The sequence below is a fragment of the Chlamydotis macqueenii genome, chromosome 15, assembly GCF_036417535.1.
Source record: "Chlamydotis macqueenii isolate bChlMac1 chromosome 15, bChlMac1.mat, whole genome shotgun sequence".
Lineage (NCBI taxonomy): Eukaryota > Metazoa > Chordata > Aves > Otidiformes > Otididae > Chlamydotis > Chlamydotis macqueenii.
Genome location: NC_141570.1, coordinates 1,242,708 through 1,262,281, shown reverse-complemented (window position 1 = coordinate 1,262,281; position 19,574 = coordinate 1,242,708). Strand labels below are relative to the sequence as shown.

Below are 19,574 nucleotides of genomic sequence, written 5' to 3'. Positions count from 1 at the left end.
ACTTTAATTTCACGGCACATTATCTGCTTGAACTATTTGTGAACCATAAGGAGTCTAATAATTAAATACCAGCACACAGTAATGCTCAAAACCTCACCAAGACAAAAGTCAGTTAAATACTTTGATAGCAACGTAAACTGCAAGCACTGTAATATGGATTTGTTTAGGAAAACTCATACAAGTTTGATAAACTTTTTCTGTTGTTTGGGGTTTTTTGGGTGGTAGGTTTGTGGGGGTTTTTTTGTTTAGTTGTTTTTTTTTTCAGTCTTGTGAAATCCCACCAGAAATTACAAGGAAGAACTACGGGGCAAGAATACTCCAGTTACAGCAGCACAGTCTTAAACACGTTTTAAACTAAGCTTACTACACACATTGGCTAACTGATTTGATAGAAGAATACAGAGCTACTAAATATCAGTGCTGTGCAGAATGGTTTTACGTGAAGTTGTTGAGCAGCTGGAGCCTCCTGTCCTTCAGACTGTAAGAGACGAGCCACCTCTATTCCTGAAGCCGGATTTGATAGCACTCATGCCTTTTACGAAGAAGTGGCTGTATTTACCGTGCCTAACACCGTTTCAGGTTTCGAATACACGTTTTCTTTTCAGTAGTTTTTCACAGGAGACTAGATGCTTTTCACTACCAGTTTTCACGAAGTTAAGTTTTACCCACTAACACCACAGCGCAAGGTGTCCTCTGCAAAAATACAGACTTCTTCCAACAACAGATGCAGCTGCTTATAAATGAAATGGCCTACTGGAAATTATTTAATTTTAATAGTTAACAGCAGCTACCTGCAGTTCCAACCACGTTAAGATTTTGTCATTAAAGTAGTCAGCATTCAACAAAGATTAGCGTAGCAGCTCCCCAGAGCTCCAGCAGCTGGCCTGCTAGCCTTCACACATAGCCAGGTCTCAGTCTCCCTCTTTTGCCTAGAAACCTGCTTAAGAAAAACATGCGACTAGCTTCTACATCTCCATTACACAACCGAAGCTTGCACCGACTGCCCTGTGTATCTCTCTGGTCCTTAATCTGGCTCAGCGCAAGTCAGACGCAGGCGCTTCAGCAGTTCATTCACCCTGGATGCCGACACGCTCACACACTATGTGATCGGAACCAGACACCGCAGAAACGAAGATCTGACACGCCAGAGGAGAACCTCATCCTAACTGGTAGCTGGAGGAAATAAACCAGCCACCTCAGTTGGAGTAAATCAAAACAACTTCTAAGAACACTTAGAGTACTTATAACTGGATATGTACACTTCATTAAAGCCACTGAACTGCTGAGAGTCACAAGAACAGTCATTGACAGAGTTCAAAGAATTTTCCCACCCGCGCGGCAATAATCAAATTAGTGTAAGATGTTGTAAATTCACATTTAGCTACTGGGAATCACGATACGCATTTTACAGAAATTATCTTTAGAGGAAATAATGTTCCTTCCAATATTATTCCATACTTGCGTCCAATAGAACCTTTCATTACACTACTATAAAGTTATGGGATGCTTTTGGATGGCTTCATCCACAATATTAATTTAAAACCATCAAATAGTAGAACAGAGCTTCCATACAACTTTAGATTTATTAAAAGTCTGATTTCTCCTTCCCCTCTTTTTTCCTAGGAAATGATACCAATTTGAGTGAACAGCAAAGACGGCTCAGCAATGTGCTGGCAGGAGTTTGTTTCCATTTTAAACACGGTTACCTGCAGACTATGTATCGTTATGTGAAGTGCAAAACAATTCCCATGTATTTATCTGAAGCGCTTTGTACACCTAACTGGTTTATTAAGGATTTGAGGTCACAGCTGGAAAATCTGGATCTCCTCCTCTGCAGTCAGGGATGTTTTCCCAAACCACCAGTGGCAGCAGGACAGCGTCCCCAGGCCAGTGCTGATATAGAAAAGCCACTGATGACAATGTCAGGTTCGGAAACGCAAGAGGGAAGACCTCACCCTTCCTGCAGGCCCACATTCCACCTTTAATGAGGAAGCCAAGAGCGAGCCACTAAATAATATTGTTTTTCAGTGGCCAAAATCATGAAACAGAAAAGGCAACCTTGCGATAGCAGTACAGCCCATCTCCTTACCGAGCAGTCACCTGGGAAAAAAGCAGCAAACCATCAAAGGTATCTGTCTCCCTCTGAATAACAGGTACCACTAGTTTAAACTTCACCTCTCACTGCAGCTTCACGGGACGCTAATTCCTTCTGCCGACTAATCAGAGAATTAGCAAACTTATAGAACATAACAGAAATCCTTTTTCAATGCTGGAGTTCTGTCCTTATCCCTTGTTAGGTCTTATTTGTATCTTATCTAGTCGGTAACACGAACCGATGAAGAAATCCTTCTGTTGAACTACGAACTGGAAGACCAAGTGGCAGAGTGCTCCCAAGGGCTTTCTCCAGCCCAGTGGCGCTGGCAGCTGGCTCCAGCCTGGAGACCCCGCACTGTAAACTGTCCCACGGGACACCATGAACACAGCCCATCCCAAACTGAGATTACGAAGCCCAGACTACAGCAGCTATGGCTCTCCACGTTCCCAGCAGCTAAACGCAACGCAGTCCAAACAGTTAGGTGGTCCCTCCAAGCCGTTACTAATGGGGAAAGCACGCCCTGCGGTCCCAGCCCCTCCTACATGCCGGGGAGGCCCCACACACATGAGTTTGTGACCGAACTATTTGTGCACAAGCTGTCCCCATGCTTCTGGTCGGCAGGATCCGCAGGCACGTGGCAGGGAAATGGGGGCCTGCCCAGCCCGGAGCCTCCCAACACCTTCTACACAAGATGGGAAAGAGCACAGTACGAGCAGCGGCCCAGGGGACACCAAACTCCGCGCACAGGGTTTGGCGTCGTACCCTATTTCGGCAGCAGCGTACAGGCTGTTCAGCTGCCCAAGTATAAAATATATCCCAGGCTGGCAGCAGTCCACTGGAAGCAGGAACGGAGCTGGTCCCCTGGGAAAGGAAGGTTTCTGAGAACTGAAGGTGAAGTTTTCCTGCTGGAACACGAGGCAGGATACCTGTTACGCCAGAACCTTTACAAGAATCATCCAGTACAAAGCTCTTCAGTTGAAGTTCAGCAGTGCATTTTGAAAGACTGATTCTAAAACCAAAGCTGAGCAATCATTTGCTGCAGCTATAATCACCTCCTCAACAAATAAAGAGGATAAAACTACTGAATTCCCTAGAAACGGTACTTTCAAACAGTTTCCACACCAGGTTAGTACGACATTTTCCCCACTGTAAGCATCCGACGTGCAGAGCTCCAGGAGCTCTTCACCGTCCCTCTCCTGTGCTGACAACGCTTGGCTCAGCCGCGGCGTAAGCCGGCTCAGGCCGCCAAGCTGACCAAGAACAATCTGGCAGAAACAGTTACTTTTCGACCAGAGCAGCTGCCCAAATTCCCTCCCCACACAAAGAACCTTGCTGACACAGCTCTGGGGTGGGAAGCTCAGCTGGTGAACATCAGATTCTTCAAAGATAGACAAAAAACCTGAGCAGAGTTAGCTTTTCACTTTCTGATACTGTAACACTGAGAAACTGTAATTTTCAATAACATTTTTGTTGCTAAATTGACTGTTCAAACAATTTTTCTTTTATTCTTAAGACAGCAATACTGTACTTAACATGAAATACAACAGGTCATGTAAATACTGGTGCCATGTTCTATTTGGGGATGGCATGGTCAGAAGTAACCACCTTAACTCACTCCAAGCAAAAACCCAAAAGGTTTGAGAGTGGAAAGATTGCATTTTTTATTCTAGACACGTTAATTACAATACTTCAGCTTGCAGTATGTTTTTAAAATGTCACAACACGTGCCCCCAGTTGGCCTGCTCTCTAAGTGTTCTACAGTATAATTCATTTATTTCTTTCCTTCTCTCCAGTAATGCCCTTCAGCGCGGGCCACCTTGCAACGCCGCTCGGCATGCAGGGCTCTGCTGCGGTTTACTGCCTCGCTCTGCCATGCGTGAGGCGGGCAGCAAAGCGCTCACCTCACAGGCTTTAAACCGGTCCCCCTCACAGCTCCTTCACACTTCCAGAGCAGAAGTCTTCTCTGTATATCTGGAAACAGCAGATGAGAATTCCTGAGATAAAAGTGTTTATCTTCCACAGGAAAAGAATTTACATTTCCATGTACAAAATGAAGAGGCTCTAATAAACCAGCCCTGGAGATTTAAAAAAAAAAACAAAAACAAAGCTTCACCTAAACAATATTTGCCATCTCTGTGGCTTCACAGCAGGGTCCAGTCCACCACAGGGGCATCAGACCTGACCCAGGGGCTGATTTCCAAAGCAGGTCAGAGCTACACAACCAGTGGAAATTTACACCCCTGAAAGGCTAACAAGGAAGGAACAAGAGCAAACCTGACATGAAGACCCATAAAATCTTGGGCACTCACAACAGACCAAGTGACTCAGTTCAAACGTCCAAGTGGAAACAGAAACCTTGACTCACACAGCGCGGATGGGAGGCGGAGCTGGCAGTAGGTGATGCCGCAGGAGGGCAGCTTGCTTCATGACGAAACGACAAGTCTGCATTCCTGAACTCTGGAAAGATTTCAGCGGAAGCGAGGAGATATCCACCCGAAACATGAGACAAAATTAAAGCTAACCTTCCCTGCTGTTTGATTTTCCTTAAACAAAGTATTTGTTTGTTACCAGGAGTAACCAGATTAGCCTCGCTGGCGAGCTGACACTTCAGAGCACCTTCGCCGGGCTAGCAGCACATCCTGCCTGCTCTCCACATACAATAGGCAGGATCTGCTGCCAGGAAAAATGAAAGAATCAGCAGCTCTGTTCCAAAACAAGGAATCCAGAATTAGATGACAATTTCCCTCCTAAAAGGTTTGCTTTTTTAACATTCACTAATACAGACTTTGTCTAAAATATAACTTAACAGGATCACAGCAGCTGACTTCTATCCATTCAATATTGTGCTAAATTCCAGCAACAGGCTTCCATTTTAAGGTGGATGAACCCCGTATTTTAAAATCCAAGTTTATGGAACCTAATTATTAAACACATCAAATAATTTTAAAGCAGAATTAAAGTTTCAATCAGGGGAAAGAGCTGAAACAGCTGAACCAGACCAGAGACGCTCAGTGATGCCTTTTCGGTAGGGATGCAGAGCACAGCACCAACACGCCGAAGCAGTGACTCCCGAGTGCCATTCACCATACACTTCAGGTCACTGCTGCAGTGAGAATCCAAACGTGGAATGAACCGTTGTTTACAGCAGCATCTTGCTTAATTTTCCCTTGGTTTTGACTTCAAGAAATCAGGGTGATGGAGGGCACCTCTTGTTTTCCAGCTCAGAACACGACAAGGTTTTCCCTGCTCCTTCCTCCTCCACGGCAGCCAGGCTCGCGCAGAGCCTCCGCACCCGAACTGGACTGTAGAACAGCACGGGTTGTGACATACACACTTCCCACTCCCCGTGTTCTGCATTTCTATATGCTTTTCAGAAGCTGAGATCTTTAACACATTGAAGGATCTTTTTGTGTGACTGGAAAGCAAAAATCCTCAGTGTGGATTTAATAAATGCACATACTACAGGTCACTTTTCAAAAGCACTTTACTCTGAAGGATTTATTTTGCTTCCTTTGGCAGCCTGTGGCAATACTCAGCTTTGTGGATATATGTAGGAGTTCGGTTTCACCTGCACAGCATTTTGAAGACAAGCCAGGGCAGAAACCTGTTTGCTCAAGTACACTTCTCACCACAGAACCCAAGTTCAGTATGTCATGCAAGCCCCCAAATTAACCCCGTTTTGACCCCCCACTGTAAAAAAGCCCAGCATTCACAGTAAAAGGTGATGAATTGGGGTCCTTGGTGCTGCTGGATTTTTTCAAAATAAACTAGCATGGTGTAAGATAAATATCAAAATTCAGTGAGTTATTTCAAACATTTTAAAATCACTTCAGAATGACGTCAGATGATAGTCTCCATCTTCCATACTTTGTGTTTAGTAACACCACTCACAACCAGTCACCAGTGAGACTTCAGGTTTGCCCACTACACCTGTTTTTCACCCAAATTAACAATATAGACTTCTGCACAAGTATTAAAATTGCTTTCACCATAAATCTGGCGGCCACCGATGCGTCAGTGGCAGCAGCAGCAGTCCCACGGAAGGCTGCTGTTTCGGGGGAGGTAACCCACCCGTGCGCTTCCTGCGGAAGGTCCTCGGTGCAGGACCAGCTTTCACACCGAAGCGATGCTCAGGTCACCAACTTAAACCCAGGTGGGAAACGCTTTTGAAAAATGGTGCACCACCTCCAAGGCACCAAAGTAACTCACTAATCAAGATCTTTATCTTCAGAACTCTGGGAGCCGCAAACCTACAATTCAGGCCTCAATAAAGGGATGAAGATTTCTGCTCCTCTGTCTTCCCTTCTCCATTGAGTTCCTCCATCAAACTCTGCTTGGTCACTCAATCTAAAGGCTGCAACTTTGATCTCTTCTGTAATGTCAGCCACCCGACGCTGAAGAATGAAGCCTGCCTGCTCTAATTAAAGGCAGACCGGGCTTTAGAAAGATAATAATCTTGGAAAGAAAGCAGCCTGCTCCTCTGCAGTTGCAGGGAAACCCATGACAGACTGTTCGCATTAGGGGATCTGAAATTCCTTCCTAAGTGAAATGGATCCAAGGCTCCCCTCCCAAGCGAGGCAGTAAATTTAGCTGTTCAGCACAACCGCGGCTCAAGCCAAATCCTATTTTAGGGCCACTCTCAGAGGTGCAGTCACTGCAGCAAGGCCCAGCACTGCCCTTCAGACCTCCAACCCCCTCCTTGTAAAATGTACGTTTTCAATATCAGATATTGAGAATTAAACCAAACATAGTGCAGGTTAAGAAAAAAAGTACTGTTCAAACAGTTCAGTCTATGTAACAAATCCAGGCAGATAATTTTGAGCCTCATGCAAGTTGAACTTCATGTAAATTGAACTTTCTAGATGGCAAAAAATACAATTGTGGCTTAAGTGCAGAACCAGATTTAAAGCTTATTTTTTTTTAAAAGTGCATTTGCTTTGTGAAAGTATTATTACCTGCAGAAGGAAGGTACTGCAAAGTGCTGCTGTGAGGGATTAAAATTCTGAAGACTTAAATCCAGTCAGGATGAAATCTAGCAGCATGTTTTTTTTTCCCTGAAGTAACAACTCTTATGGTGAGCTGTCACAAATTAGTGATTAAAAAAACCAAACAAGGCATGTGAGACAAAGCTACACTAGAGACTTTCTAAACTTATGAAATCACAATGTATTTTCTGTGCTGTGCTTTCCCCCTTTAGGTACCACTATGTAAATGTCTCATGCCCAGTGCAGGCTACTATAACACTGCTACAGAACTTGAGCCTTCCAAACACCTCAGTTATGACTACAATTTATTTTAAAATCTATACAAGCACACTTACACAATATCCTGGTAAAGAACTGATTTTAATATTTAGCTGCCCAGTATTTATTTACATTAAAAAGTTTATTTTCACACAAAGCCCTTCCATCCTCCAAGCAAGCAACAACCCTTTTTCTACTTATGTAGAATAATTTTATCTAAAGTTACCTGGGTACAATTTTGATATAAAAGACAGCAGAGTCAAAAGCAACCTAAATAATTACTGAATTTTTTATGCCTTAATCAAAGGTGCAATTTTACAATCCCTGTATGCCAACATAAGCGTTGCTGCTGCCAAAACGGGAATTCCCCTGCCGCCTCTGTGCTCTAGCAGTATTCACCACCAGTCACGCCGGAGAACCCGGTCTAGCTGAAAATTAACCCGGCTTAAGCAGCAGCAACAACAGAGCATCCTGCAGCCACCTCCCTTCCTGGGCCGGCTCTCCAGGGCTCCTCACCTTGTCCCCCCACAGCAGCCTGAACCTCTGCCAGCCGAGCCAGCAAACCAAACCCAGGACAACGAGCAAGCAGTGGACTCCTCCCTCACGTGCTTCCCTACAACATTTCTCCTTTCAAGAGCCCTGCCTGAAGCAGTCCCCCTTCCCCAAACTTCGGGTGCATGTCCCTGGTCCTTGCATCCCTCCCCTGCATCAGCCATAGTCACAGGCAGCTCAGACTGGAATTACATCCAATAAAATAGGTTACTGGTTTCCAGTTGTCTCAGCCTCCTCCTTGGGCCACCCCATGGCTGCACCACTCCCCGTCCCCAGGGAAAGGGAGCTGGCACCAGCGCAGGCTGGGCAGGGAGAGGGGAAATCTGTCCCTTTTAGCAACAGCAGCTACTTAAAATCAGCTTAAGCTGATCACGAAACTGCACCCTGGGGCCAACATTTCATTAACACAGAGGTGACATCAGCTGGCAGAGCTGCTGAAAAAAGTTGTTGTGTCCTCTCTCCTACCGTCCTCGGCTGCTCGCGTCTCCGTTGCCTGGCACAAGCATCTCCACCAGTCAACCGCTCAAAGGGCTTGACCTGGCTGAAAGCTAACCTGGTTGGAAGAAAAGTCATTTCTCAGTCAGATTAACTTCACCGCCACTATCAGACGTGCAAGCACAAAGAAGGGGTGGGAATAAATGGACGGGCAGCTAGGGAATCCAGGCTTGGCAGAAGGGGCACTGCTGCAAAGCACGACGTGGTTGTACGTCTTGACCACAGAGTTAAGGCAGCAGCTGGTGTTTCTGGATAAGAGAACGGTTCAGGAACTTCCTATACGTGGGTTTGGCAGCTTTTCAGTTTAGGCAAGGACCAGTCCCCTTGCCAAACTACCTGCTGACTTGAGAACTCCTTCACCTTTCAGGAGAGGAAAAAAAAGGTGCCAAAAAACCCACCAAAAACCTCAAACACTTTCTGAACTTTCAAACAAGACACTGCTTCCCATTCCAGCCACAGAACAAGTGGACTGCCCACTAACTCAAGACATTTTTAAGTTCTGTGATTTCTTTTAGCAGAAGTCCTCATTGTGAATCACTGGAAAAGACTCTAAGAAGCAGCACCACCTTTTGCAAAGGCAAACCCTTTACAGTGCAGACATGTTTGTATAGGAAAAATATGCAATACAGGAACGAGCAAAATACGCTGAACTGCTAAAAAAAAAATCTTGCATATTTGTTTGCCTTTTTGCACTTTGGCAGGACATTTCAGCTTATTATCTTGCATAAGTCTAAAAACAACCTCCAGTCCAAAAGTGAACATTTCACCAAAGGTAACGCTGTTCTTAATTTATTATACTGTCCAGACAAGGCTATTTTAAGTCCCGGGATCCACAAAACTGGCAAGAGAAAGCCTTTGAAAGGGAACCAAACTGCATCAACACAAAAAGCAAAACAAGGAAACACAGAAAAGGCAGAACCATGAAGTAGGAATAGAAACTAAGAAAGCAAAAAGGAATTGGAAGCTTTGAAATAACAGTAAAAAAGTATAAGGGAATTCAGGGACCTGAGGTTACATAAAATTGACTAATAGGCTAGTGACAAAATAGGGATGATTCCGTACGCCTACTATTTCACATGAAGCCTTCGCACTGATTCTCTGCTCAGCAGCCATCATTAACAATTAATGGCTGAAAGCTTCACTGCGTTTCACCACCAGGAAAGCAAGTTTCTGAGCCCAGCCTGACAACTAGCCTGCAACTGAGACGACTCACCCGATTCCCGGGTTTACAGCCCTGGAGGTGGATGTCTGTTTTGGTGTTGCTTAGACACGGTGAACACAAGACCACATTAATGTGCAGAGCATGCAGAACGGTGCCATCACCGCCCTGCCACGTGCTGCACACGATGCTTTTCGCTGCTCTAGCATGAAACTGAAAGTTAACTCGATCACTAGATTTCTGCGAAGGAAGCATGAGTCTCAGACTAAGACTCTAAGCCAGGTTTATTAACTTGTGCTGCACTTCATCGCACGCTTGGACTTGCTGTTACAAAACCAGGATTACTTTATCCTACTGTTCCATTCCTACAAAAATACCAGATCAGAACACTTAATCTGCGTATTAAATCGGCTTACGGCAAGACAAACCAGTTGAACACTCAACTGAAATAGATGCTGTACAGTTTAGCTCACACATTTTTCTGTATGAAAGTTCTAGCTTTCTATCTTCCCTTCATTTTTTAGAGAAAATAGAACTTTTAATCAGGTGGATTAAGATTTCCTATTGGTTGCTTGATAATTAGTTCACAGATGCCAAAAAAGTTGGCATTTGAATAAACTGCTGTACTTTTCAAAGCCATAGCACAGCTACAACTTTCCAATCTACATGCAGGCAATTTGTCTTCCAAAAAAGGGCCAACCTTACAACCTCATTTTCCTGTCACTGGCTAAAGTAGTTTTTCGTAGCCTCAACTCTGTCACCAAGGACACGTGTGCACGTGCAGGCCGCAAGTGGCATGCTCCAACAGCATTAACCGTTCCCAGCAGTGCCCTACCCTTTCATGCAACGCTCAGCTGTACAAGTTAGCAGTTTTCCTTTTATTCATTTTCACCCTGGAAGCGTCATTGGGATCTTGAGAAATACGCAATATAGCCAGCAAGTATATTTATATAAAATCTCAGTCCAGCAACTTCTGGCACAGAGCAACTTGTAAAACAGAAGGAACAAACTCTCCCTTTATTGATCCTTCTCACCTAAACCTGATTTGGATATTTTGCATACTCATTTTTTTTGGCAGGTCCTCTGGCTCTTTGATTCACTCTGCTGCAGTCATTCCAGGATGTTCCTGTCATTTTGCCATGCAATTAACTTCACAAGAAAACAATCTGTGTCAAGGAAAAAAGGCTCCACCTCACTTAGGAGCAGAACTTGTGACCTCACCCAGCTGGCGTGTATTTACAAACGCCTGTTTCCTGTTGAGACAGCAGGACTGTCCAAGCAGAAGATGCACGACTATCCTGACATGCTTTTATCAGCAATGGAATAGTGATTACGAACTCCAAAGCTTTTAAGGCTAATTGGTTCCTAAGGAATAAATTTTAACCAAAACGTTCTAATTCACGGACAGCCAACTGCTGCCTTATGTAAGGGGCTCAACACCATGGGCTTGAGGTTCTCCCAACACCAAAACATGGAGCTGCTGCTTTCAAGTTATGAAACCTTTCTTTATGGAAACTGCACGATATTAGAAAACATTTCTAAAACACTCAGACACTTTTCATTTAACCACATCCTGAAAGATCACTCGTATTTGGCCTTTCATCATTTGCTGGTACAACAACCTCTAAGGAGCAGTTCTGGTCACAGATCCATTATCATAACCTAAAAATACCATGCAAGTATCTACGAAATACATTTGCTTTCACAAATACCAAGTGTATCACGTTACAGCATCATCTTGAAACAGCTTGTTAGATCACTTCTAGCTATTTTAGCAGATTAAATCATTACTATTTTAGGATTTTGACTCTGGGCATAACCTGGTATTAAAATGATTTACTCTACAGAACCACCATCAGATCAAGCTAGAATCAAGGAACCACAGCTTCATCCACAAAGAGGGTAATACCAACATTATTTTGTTTATATGAACAAATATCAGAAGAGCCAGACTCCACGTGGTGCAGAGCTGAGCAGCTGTCACTAAAGCAGATTCAGGTATATTTTAATCTTCACCACCCTGCTGTTACGTCAGATACCAAACCCTCCACCTCAGATGCACCTAACACCCCTGGACAATACATCCTTTCCTGCTCTCTCAGCCTCCTCTCCTTCCCTGGGGTGCTTCGCCCAGGCAGCCGCATGGGTCCGGCCGGGAATGGTGATTCAGGCTCCGGTTACAGGACACAAGCACAGCGCTCCAGGTTTGGCACAATCATTATTCCTGCCCTAGATCCTTCAAAACCTTGTGAAACCACCTAATAAATCTCTGCACAGAAAAATGACATTGTATTCATCATTTTAAGGCAACATAAGACAGTGCTTTCCTGAGGCAGATGCTCCCTTCACCCTTGCTGTGCAGTCCTGACCCCCAGGCAAAACAGGAAGCCAGAGACGAGGCAGCTACAACAGATCCCAGTGTATGTCTGTCTGTTGTGACCATTTTATCAGCCCTCTCATCTGTTTCATCAAGCAGTAGCACGATGAACAGAGCCAAAGGAGATGAGGGCATGCACACAAAAGGGCAATTAATATTCCCCAAACCCCTGAGTTTGGAGTCCTTTAATTTCTTTTTCTGAAACAAAAATGTCAAGTATTTTACACACTGCCCACTCAGCAGTTGACACACAAGTCTGCCACAAAGTTACATAATACCTTTTTTTCTTCTACCACACAAGCTTTAGCTAGTTCTCCACTAGAAAGCACAACAATTTCTTAGGGTACCTCCAAGTCCATGGCACACTCAACGCACGGACCACCACGAGCCCGGTGCTATCAGACACCAGCCACGCAGAAGCCACCCCTGGCTCAGGAGGCTGCTGAGGCAGACACAGCTGGCGGCCGTGGGAACGCGCCTGGGACACGCACGGGCTATCTGAGCCTCGCACCCTTCCCACGTCATCTGCTCTGGGCCACTGGACGCCGGGCAAGGCGGACGCGGCCCAGTCAAGGCGTTCCTATGCTTTCGTGTGGTCTGGAACCGGATCACAAGTGCTGAGGCCTTTTAAACTGAGGGCTGAGCAAATACTTACTCACCGATTTTAAACCTGTTGCTGCCCTTGTAAGAGAACTACATGTTGCACTTGCATCTAGGAAGTTTAATACAGTGGTTTTCTGGAAAACACCACACTGCAATACAGTAAGGGCTCAGCATTAGACACAGAGAATGACTTCTGCAGAGAAACATGTTTCTTACAAACACAACTTTTGTTGTCTTAAGTTTCTAATCTTGAGGATTCTTAACGACCTAGACTTTAAATTAACACAAGATCACCTTGGTCCCTGAGGAATTGAGAGATGCTGATAAACTAACTGCCTTCGCAAAACTCAGAGGGAGCACCTCAAAGCAGGCCAGAATGCACCCCTTTGTTTCCCAACCATCTGTTCACAAGACAAAAATCTCTCTTCTTACCAGGGCTTCCAGCACAGCACCACCCCTCCACGCTGGCAGCAGCAGGCATTCAGCCTTGCAGGCCTCACAGCTCAGCTGTTGTCTACTGAGACAGAACGAGTGAAGACACTGCAAAGCCCTCAACTTCAGTCAATTCAGGTAATTTTTCCTTTGGCTTTAGCAATCCACTTTGAAGGGTACATTGATCAACGAGATTAAGAGACACGCTCACAAAATTGAATCTAGACCACAGCTTGGACACAGTTCATATCCACCAGCTATTCCGCTTGTTGCTGCATTAACGGCAATTGCAAACACGCTGACGAGCGCCAAGGCTTACCACAAGAACCAGCCCCAAACTGAAAACGTCATCGCTGCATGTTTTTCTATAATTGAAAGTTTGTACTGTTAGAAAAATCAGATTCCTGAGCTGCACAAGGCACTGCATTGTGTCCGTTTTCCCCAAGGGGTGCAGGAAATAGATAAATATGCAGATACCAACAAACTTTGTTGATCCTGCTGAGGCTGAGAGGCAGCGCTGAAGGGGTAACGTTGGTTCTTCTCTCGCTCACATCTCAGATGGAAGCACCATTCCGCAAAGCTCTGTACAGTAGCCTGGAAGGGGCTAAGAGGGAACAAACAGTTGATGTAGCCATATGTGCCAGTGCCAGTGTTGCCGTCAATACAGAGCTTTCTGCCTCCCTGCTCGCCTGTTCGGCGGCCAAACTACTCACATGCAGACGTTTAGACAGTGCATTCCCTCTGCTATCAGTGTAAGAGTGCTCCAGCACTCACATTTTATTTCAGCCAGCCCTTGACAGTTAGTTACACGAAGTCCAAAAGCGCAGGAATAGATCTTCCCTAATTCAATCTACTCAGGCTCTTTAATCCTGCCACTGAATTAATCTGCCATCCAGCAAGACCTAAGTCAATTTTCTAATTAAAGAGACCTTGAACTTCATTTGGAGATAAACAGGAAATGTTTAAGGTAACTACTATAAACACCGAAATGAGATTTTTCTAAGTACTCAGATGTAGACAAACACCAACCTAAAAGACCAAGTAAAAGCAGATTCTCTCCCTGCCTGTAGAGCACGAACATATTTCAGTGTTGTTTACCACTTTTCAAATATCTTCACCAATGACAACAAGCACTCCAAGTAAATAATGCTCATCATATTTCACTTTTTAAAAAGGATATTTGGGCGAGCCAGAAATTTTCAAATATTTGGGTCATATTTTTTTTTCCCCACACAAGAACTAGAAAACCACGAAAGCAGCATTTCTTTGACGTTGCAGGGCGAATGTACTGGCTGAACGCAAGTAGCTCCTTACTGCACACAATCACTCAAGAACCGTCACAGAACTCGCTTTAATGTAATAATTATGTTACAATAACACCAGTTCCAGCTTATGACTTACAGGCTGCCAAGTGGCTTGAAGAAATACTAAATATAGTGCAGCACAGTAACTTTTAGGCAGGCCACGAGCTATTAAAAGAGATGTGCAAATACTCCTGTTGAGTCACAGCAATGTCATGAGTACAGGGCTCAGAAAAACCTATTTGTATACACGAAATTGTTTCTAAACAGTGGAAAATTAGTAAAGAAACAATAGCAAGTTAGCATCTTGCATAAAAAAAGGATCTAAGGTGTTTTGTGGTCTCTTCCAGATTTCTAATTAGTCAGATGTGCTTGTCCCTGGTTTAAATTACTGTCACAGCCTCAGGGCAGATAGAGTATCTCTCCTAGTAAAGACACTAAGCACAGCCTCCCGTCTCTCAGTCTGGATCTTGGATAACTTCACCAGGCAAACGTTCCAGAGCAATTGGTTAGAATAATTTTTAATCTGTATAGTACTCTGCTGATTGCACCTAAGAGATGAAAAAATAAATTGATAGGAACAACATTAATACCTGTGTCCCCAGAGGCAGGAAAGCCTAACTCACATAAAATTGTTAGACAGCCTAACAAGTGTCATTAATTACCAACCTGTTTTTCTCTGAGTAAACAGCACGATGCAACCACCCTGTGGACCCATTCCTCATATGAATTACTCAGCTATGTAGTTCAAACACATATTAGCGTACCATCCAAAAGCCTTTAATGACAATACCTCCGAACATCTATTTTCATTAGAGATGACTGCAACTATAAAGTAGAATACTTCCCGAGCTTCTAATCAAAATGCTTCCCTTTGTAATTTATAAAAGGTTATGAAAACTGCCAGACAAACTCATAGATATCTGAAGAATTACCTTGTTGATGTCATACACAATATAATCCTTTTTATTTCCAAGCCTAACAACCAGCTGCTCTGCCAGAAGGAGCACCTGCAGACGAGGCAGCCCGAGGAATGGTACAGACACAGCAGGAAGGTAGCCCTCGCCTCTGCAGACTGGCGAGGCAGCACCTACAAAGGCCTATTCCACGACTTCCATTTCACAAGGTATTCTATCCAGACAAAGCACTCGTGGAACTTGTGTGTCGGGCAGAACTGCGGGCATGAACCCTGGTCCTCAAAACAGATGAAGATTTAGAGGAATCAATACATACATTGCATCAAAAGCAATCTCACCGCGTAGCCCCTAAGGAATCACAGCCCACCTGAAAACCAGACTGCTTGAACTGCCAGTTTCCAGTGAAAGGCAAATGCACTGTTTCATGTCCCCCTTTCCTCCAGGTTTATATAGACAAGTAATTGGTATTTTACTTTCGGGGTCAACCAGAGCTTGAGTTGCTCCCCTCAGCAGAAATGCTTGCTTGCACACCTGCAGCACTTACAGCAAATCTGTCAAACACAGAAAAATAAAGCACTCTGTGGCTGACGGAATACTTGTCTTCTTCAAGGCATCCAGCAACATTCACAAGATAATTGCTGCAAAATATTTAGCACATCTATTAATTACTGTGGAATCCTGTTCTGCTCAGCTAATCCCCTCTTTAATTAGTTTCCTACATATATTTCATAATTCTCTATACTACTACCCATGCAGACTCATAGGCTTCCTATAAATGCCATTCCCCTGCTTTAATGAAGCTCCGGCCCGTCTCTTCTTATTTTTCATGCTAAGGAGTCACTTCTCTGACCCCCAGTCACAGATTCGTGGTACAAGGCCAAGGATGCCAACCCTCAGAAGCCAGCTCTAAGGAAGGCAGTATCATCCATAGCTATGGCAAGCTGAACAGGATAAATCCCGAACTACGTTAGAGCTAAACACCCCTTCGTTAAAGAACAAAGCCATGGTAAAGACATCACTGATGCATAGCCAAGGCCTGCTGACCTTATGATAACATGCCTGCTCTCCCCACCCCTCAGTTACAGCGAAAAAAAGCTCTGAGTGAAAAGAGAAGCAGTAGAAGGTACCCCTTCCTGATACAACACCACAAAAAGCAACAGCCAGCTAAAGATCACCCTGCGGAGCAGTAGATTACACAGGGCAGATGTCCCAGAGAAGGTACACAGGAGCAGGCACTCCACACGACGCCCCGAGCGCCCGGTGAGCCAGCAGAGATGGGGGGATGTGACCCCTCTGCACAGACGCCCGAACTGCTCCTCTTGTGGGGCGGCTTATTCGCCAGCTCAGTCTCCCGACGGCACCCAGGGCCTTGACATACCGAACGCTGCACCTCTCCCAGACATTCACATAACCAGAAGAGTCCTTTTGACATAGGATCGGTCTCCTCATTCTGTCCAAGCGTAAAACGAGTTACAGAAACACAGCATAAACACATCTCAGAAAACAGCAGGCTGCAACAGTACTGACAGATAAGCAGCACCTTGCAACATTGTTTTTTTTTGTTCCCACCCTCCACCTCCTTTTTTCTTCAATATTACAAAATTGAAATGGTTCGCTCTCATTCTGGCACCCAGTGCCAGAAACACTTGCCTCCACTAATACTGCCTGCGAGATGCTACTGAAAGACGCCTGTCACCTCTCCCATGCCTTCTGCGAGTTCTGCAGTGCTTACCAAAACCACAGAAGGCAGCACTGCCCAGAATGTGAAAACCTCAGCCCTGGTATTTGCAAGTGAAACCAATCACAAATCTTTCACTACTAAGTGCTTTTACTCTGGGAAATACTGAAATAAAACCCTGGTGACTATCCAAATGCTTGGCTAGTACATGAAATGTAAGGAGGTCAGTAATATTAAACAGTCACCAATTCATTTTAATAGCTCATTTGATACCTCTTGAAACAAAATGTTTATTATTTAAAATGTTGTTTGTACCTAAGTGAAGATCTAATACAGAAGATTGATTTCAACCTCTTTATAGACAAGAGGATATCCTGAAAGTCAGCTAAAAGCATTGTGATGATGAATAAAAAAAAAATTAAAGAAAAACAAATTTGGGGAAAAACAGTGCTTGGTTGTGCACACAAATACACTGCACTCTGGGCAACGTAAAAATACCTTCACCGAGCTTCCACTGTTATAGCTCCCGCACGTACACGTGATCACACACTGCAAACGCCAACATAAACCTCCTGAGCTTTGTTTCTTTCTCTCTCATCCCCAAATCACGTCCATAAACTGAGTTTCTTGAGTTTCATTAGAATTAATGCAGATTGACAGTGATGAAAATTATTTCAATTACATACCCATTTCTTCAAAATATTAAGGGCAGTAAGGAAAGAGTAAGCACCACTTTGTGCTAACAAGGGTACACAAACCAACCCCTAGAAGGGTAAATTTCACTCCTTCAAAGCACTTACAAACACGAGGATATAAATTATGTGGGAAAAAGGCAACAAGAACCAGGCAAAACTTTATGATTGCCCTCACTCTTCAGAGTCTTCTTGCCTCTATTCAATTAAAAGAAAAGTTTGCATCTTCTTGGGTAAAGAATCCATACAACTAACTTAAGATACTTCATATTAAAAAACACTCTATAACCAAAGGCTGAACCAAAGAGGATGTGCTTGTATTTAATGCTGACTAAAACAGGAGACAAACAGAGTTTAAATTAAACTATTACTATTAAGCTTGTAAAACCAAAAGAGTCAGTGTTGTTTTCAATAGTTTTTGATGAAAAACCACCATGTGTACTTGTCTGTATTTTAATGAAACTGGAAAACTTCACTATTCCAGAGCCGGCTGCCAAGGCTCCAGCAGCCTACCTGGCGAAGCAGCGTGAGCAACAACCCAGCACAGCCAGCCACACCCCGAGAACGTCTGCTGTGAAGCGGCCGAGAGCCACAGCTTCCACCGGGCTTCACCTGCAGTTAGTCAAAGGTCACGATGAACCTCCCAACCCACACACGACCAGAAACAGCGCTCCAGGTTTAATTCTGATTTTTCCCTTGAAGTAGAAAGCAGCCCGAGATGTTTATCCTACTCAGCGTAACGCAGATTACTCAAAATTCCACTTGGGATTTGGAGCTGTGGCCCCAGCACGTGCAAAAAGGGAATGCCAATAATCACTCTGTCAATATTTTTTAAAAAATCCATTAATTGCTATGCAATGAGAATGAAGGGATACAAGACTGTTTGGCAGTCACGTTCTCTTTTTATAGCAAAACAAATGCGCTATTAAAAATCTACTACTTCGCCATCATTAGCTGACACACCTGACCTGGTTTATATGTAGTCAGGCCCCAAAGAAAATAAACAGTGTATAAGTGAGTTACTGAAATGGAGGCCATAGAAGTATAAACTCGGATAATACGAAAGTTCATATTTTCAGAAGTACATACTTTCAGATTAAGTTTTCACTAAAAGCAGTGAGCAGTTTCCGGGGCGGAAGAGAACTCTGCTAGAAACGCAGCAAAGTTAAATTTGCATTTTTAGCGCACAGAGGAGCTGCAGGCAGACGCTCCTGTGTCTCTGCACTGATTTCTTTCCACACCACCAGGCTAAAGCCCTTCCAAGACTCTGACGTCTGGAAATCGATGGCAGTCGTACCTACAGGACTTGTGCTGGTTTTGCTAAACTCGAGTCACCGAGGATGCACTCTCTGAAGGCTTCGTAAGTGTGAAAAAAAAAAAGTGAGAAACGGATCAAATCACTCAATATTAACAGGGTAACAAAGGAAACGAAAGTCGCAAAACCCCAGACAGGAAGCACACAATGCAAATCGCTCTGCGGGCCGAGACCCCCCGCTCCTCCGGGCCCCGCTGGGATCTCCCCCTGCCCCCCCCCGCCTCGAACGCGACGCCAGCCCTCGGCACCGGCACCGCGCCCGACAGCCCGCCCGCCCGGCGAACCGAGGGCCTGAATCCTCTCGTCGCTTCTTCTTTGAAATTCCGAGCGATAAAGGCCTCTGCCCCCCGCCCCGCCCGCCCCGCCAGTTGCTCTCCCAGCCGACAGCAGCTTTTCTTCCCCGAAAGGCCCCGCTCCAGAGCCCCGGGGAGCCCCGCCGTGCCGGCCCCCTCCCCGTCCCGACGCCGGGGTTGCGGATGGCCTCGGCCCGCTCCCCGCACGGAAAAGCGCAGCGGAGCCGCCGCCCCGGCCCAGCCAGGCAGGGCCGCCCACGGCCGCGGGACCCCGGCCCCGCCGCCCACCTGCCGACGGTCTGGTTGGCCAGCTGCTTCATCCGGTTGAACTGCTTCTTCATGGCGGCGGCCGCTCCCCCGGCCTCCCGCCGGGCACCCGCTGCTGCTGCTCCTGCTCCACGGCCACAGCGCGGCCCCGGCCC

General features: G+C 45.1%; 1 protein-coding gene across 5 annotated transcripts in view; it reads right to left on the bottom strand.

Annotated features, from left to right (window-relative positions):
- The window catches only part of ARHGAP17 (Rho GTPase activating protein 17), a 45,654-nt gene extending 26,088 nt beyond the window's left edge, over positions 1-19,566 (bottom strand). For all 5 annotated transcript variants that reach the window (XM_086759389.1, XM_086759393.1, XM_086759390.1 and 2 more), the window contains exon 1: positions 19,441-19,566. In XM_086759389.1, coding sequence (XP_086615515.1) covers positions 19,441-19,493 — 53 coding nt within the window. In that variant the 5' untranslated portion in view covers positions 19,494-19,566. The remainder of the gene's footprint in view (positions 1-19,440) is intronic.
- Between the last annotated feature and the right edge of the window lie 8 nt (positions 19,567-19,574).